Raw genomic sequence first — 1,861 nt, 5'->3', positions numbered from 1 at the left:
AATCATTTTAGGGCCATCAATCACTGATAACACTAAACTGATGAGCGGTAACAGCTTTTAAAGCGTCGCCTAGGGCCAATTTTGGGTATTATCGTTTTTTGAGGTTTCGCGCGCGCACGCAATTTTAAGGCTTGACATGTTTAGTGTCTTTTTACCCGACGTGACCCCATCTTTTATATTTTACCAAAAAATTGGGTAATAATAAATGTTTTATCATTTAATATAGGGGAAACTGTTTTTTTTTTTAAATTTTGGTAATTTTTCCTTAATATAGTAAAAAAATAATAAAACCCCCAGTGGTGAATAAATACCACCAAAAGAAAGCTCTATCTGTCCCCAAAAAAGGGTATAAAATTCATTTCAGTACAGCGCTGCATGACGGAATAAATGTCAGTTAAAGTACCGCAGCGCTGAATACTGAAAAATGGCCTGGATGGGAAGGGGGTTTAACACCGCGGATGTCAACTGGTTAAATAATCCCTCACGATCTTGACATTATCATTGTTCAGGCACTTCCTGTTATAGGGTGACAACCTCTGCCCCTTTTTAGCATCAGTTTCAATGCACATTGCACAGTGGTCCTGATCAGTAAATCTTACCTACCCCCTTCTGGCCGCTGTGGTACCTCCCGATCAAGTCACTGCTGTGTGTGGACGGAAGGAACAACAGCGGGAGAAGGGGAGCCCTACTAGCTGTCATTCTGAACTCATGGACAGTCACTTCCGGACATTCAGTCTCCATACCTCCCCGGACAACAGCCGCATGTTCTGCATATCCGCGGATAGAGAATCCGGTAGCGGAGCAGAAGAGCAACGAAGAGCCATGACAGCCGCCTGATCAGCTGACCGGTCACCTGACTCCCACATCCCTCCATCCGCCAGAGCGCGCGTCTCCCTCACTCGTTCCCTCAGGGCAGACATTTTCTTGGAGACCGCTGTGTTCTGCGTGGCTGCAACTGACTAGAGGCAACAAAATGGGACCTGACGGTTTTAATCATTGCTTTTCCTATACATTTTAACTGTTCGAAAATGGTGGGTACTAGGAAAGTCCGTTTCTAAGCTTAACCAAACCGGTGAACGGGCCTATGAGGGGAGGCTCGCTGTGATTGGTCAGAACGGAGCACAGAGGCTTATCTTTCCCTCTACATTGGCTGAAGAGGCGTTTCTACCCCGTTCCATTGGCTCCCGTGCTTATCAGTCTGCGGCTGCGCTATCATACGGCGGGTCTCTCCCGGATTTAAAGGGGCAGTGCCGTGTTTAGAGATAGTTGCCCTGATTCATCAAGCTGCATTGACATGTAAAGAGGACCTGTCACCGATTCTTTCAAAATTAATTAAAATTGCAGGAAAAGGTACAGAAATGTCAAGTATTTTACATGTTTACTTTTAATGTTATTTTCCTTTCTGTAAATTCTTATGTATTCACTTGCAACGGGCCCTCCGAACGTGCTTTGAAAATTTGACAACTCCAGGAAGAGTCAATTACCTAGCACCACCCCCCTCCGTCCTTACATGTCATAGCCCCCTCCTTTTCTAGGTGTGTCTAATCTGTGCTGGCCTAGCTCCTCTTCCCCTCCCCTCACCCTCCTACATGAAAGACAAAAAGTGATAGAAAATCCCAAACTATACAGTTGCCATCAGAGCAAGAGGCAAAGCTAAAAAAGGGTTTTGTCTATGCATACACTTTAATAAGATGGTGGGATTTGGGGCTGGTCTGCTGACTTTCTTCTTATTTTTTTCAGTGAGACGCTGAGAGGGGGAGGAGACCTCGCCGATCCTGGAACATCAACATCCATTGACCAAGTTCTCTGCTGCAAGGTGATCAGTAAGGATTGTAGATCTTCTATTTGTTGCTGTGTTTGT

The 1,861-nt window shown here is 45.2% G+C and overlaps 1 protein-coding gene across 1 annotated transcript in view; it reads right to left on the bottom strand.

Annotated features, from left to right (window-relative positions):
- The window catches only part of COMMD7 (COMM domain containing 7), a 13,629-nt gene that overhangs the window by 11,027 nt on the left and 741 nt on the right, over nt 1–1,861 (bottom strand). Inside the window, exon 2 of the mRNA XM_018556371.1 lies at nt 744–959. Within this exon, the coding sequence (XP_018411873.1) occupies nt 744–959 (216 nt within the window). The remainder of the gene's footprint in view (nt 1–743; nt 960–1,861) is intronic.

The sequence above is a fragment of the Nanorana parkeri genome, unplaced genomic scaffold (assembly GCF_000935625.1).
Source record: "Nanorana parkeri isolate BGI_ZX_2015 unplaced genomic scaffold, ASM93562v1 scaffold237, whole genome shotgun sequence".
Taxonomy (NCBI): domain Eukaryota; kingdom Metazoa; phylum Chordata; class Amphibia; order Anura; family Dicroglossidae; genus Nanorana; species Nanorana parkeri.
Note: the sequence above shows the minus strand (reverse complement) of the source record. Positions and strands in the feature narration are given on the sequence as shown.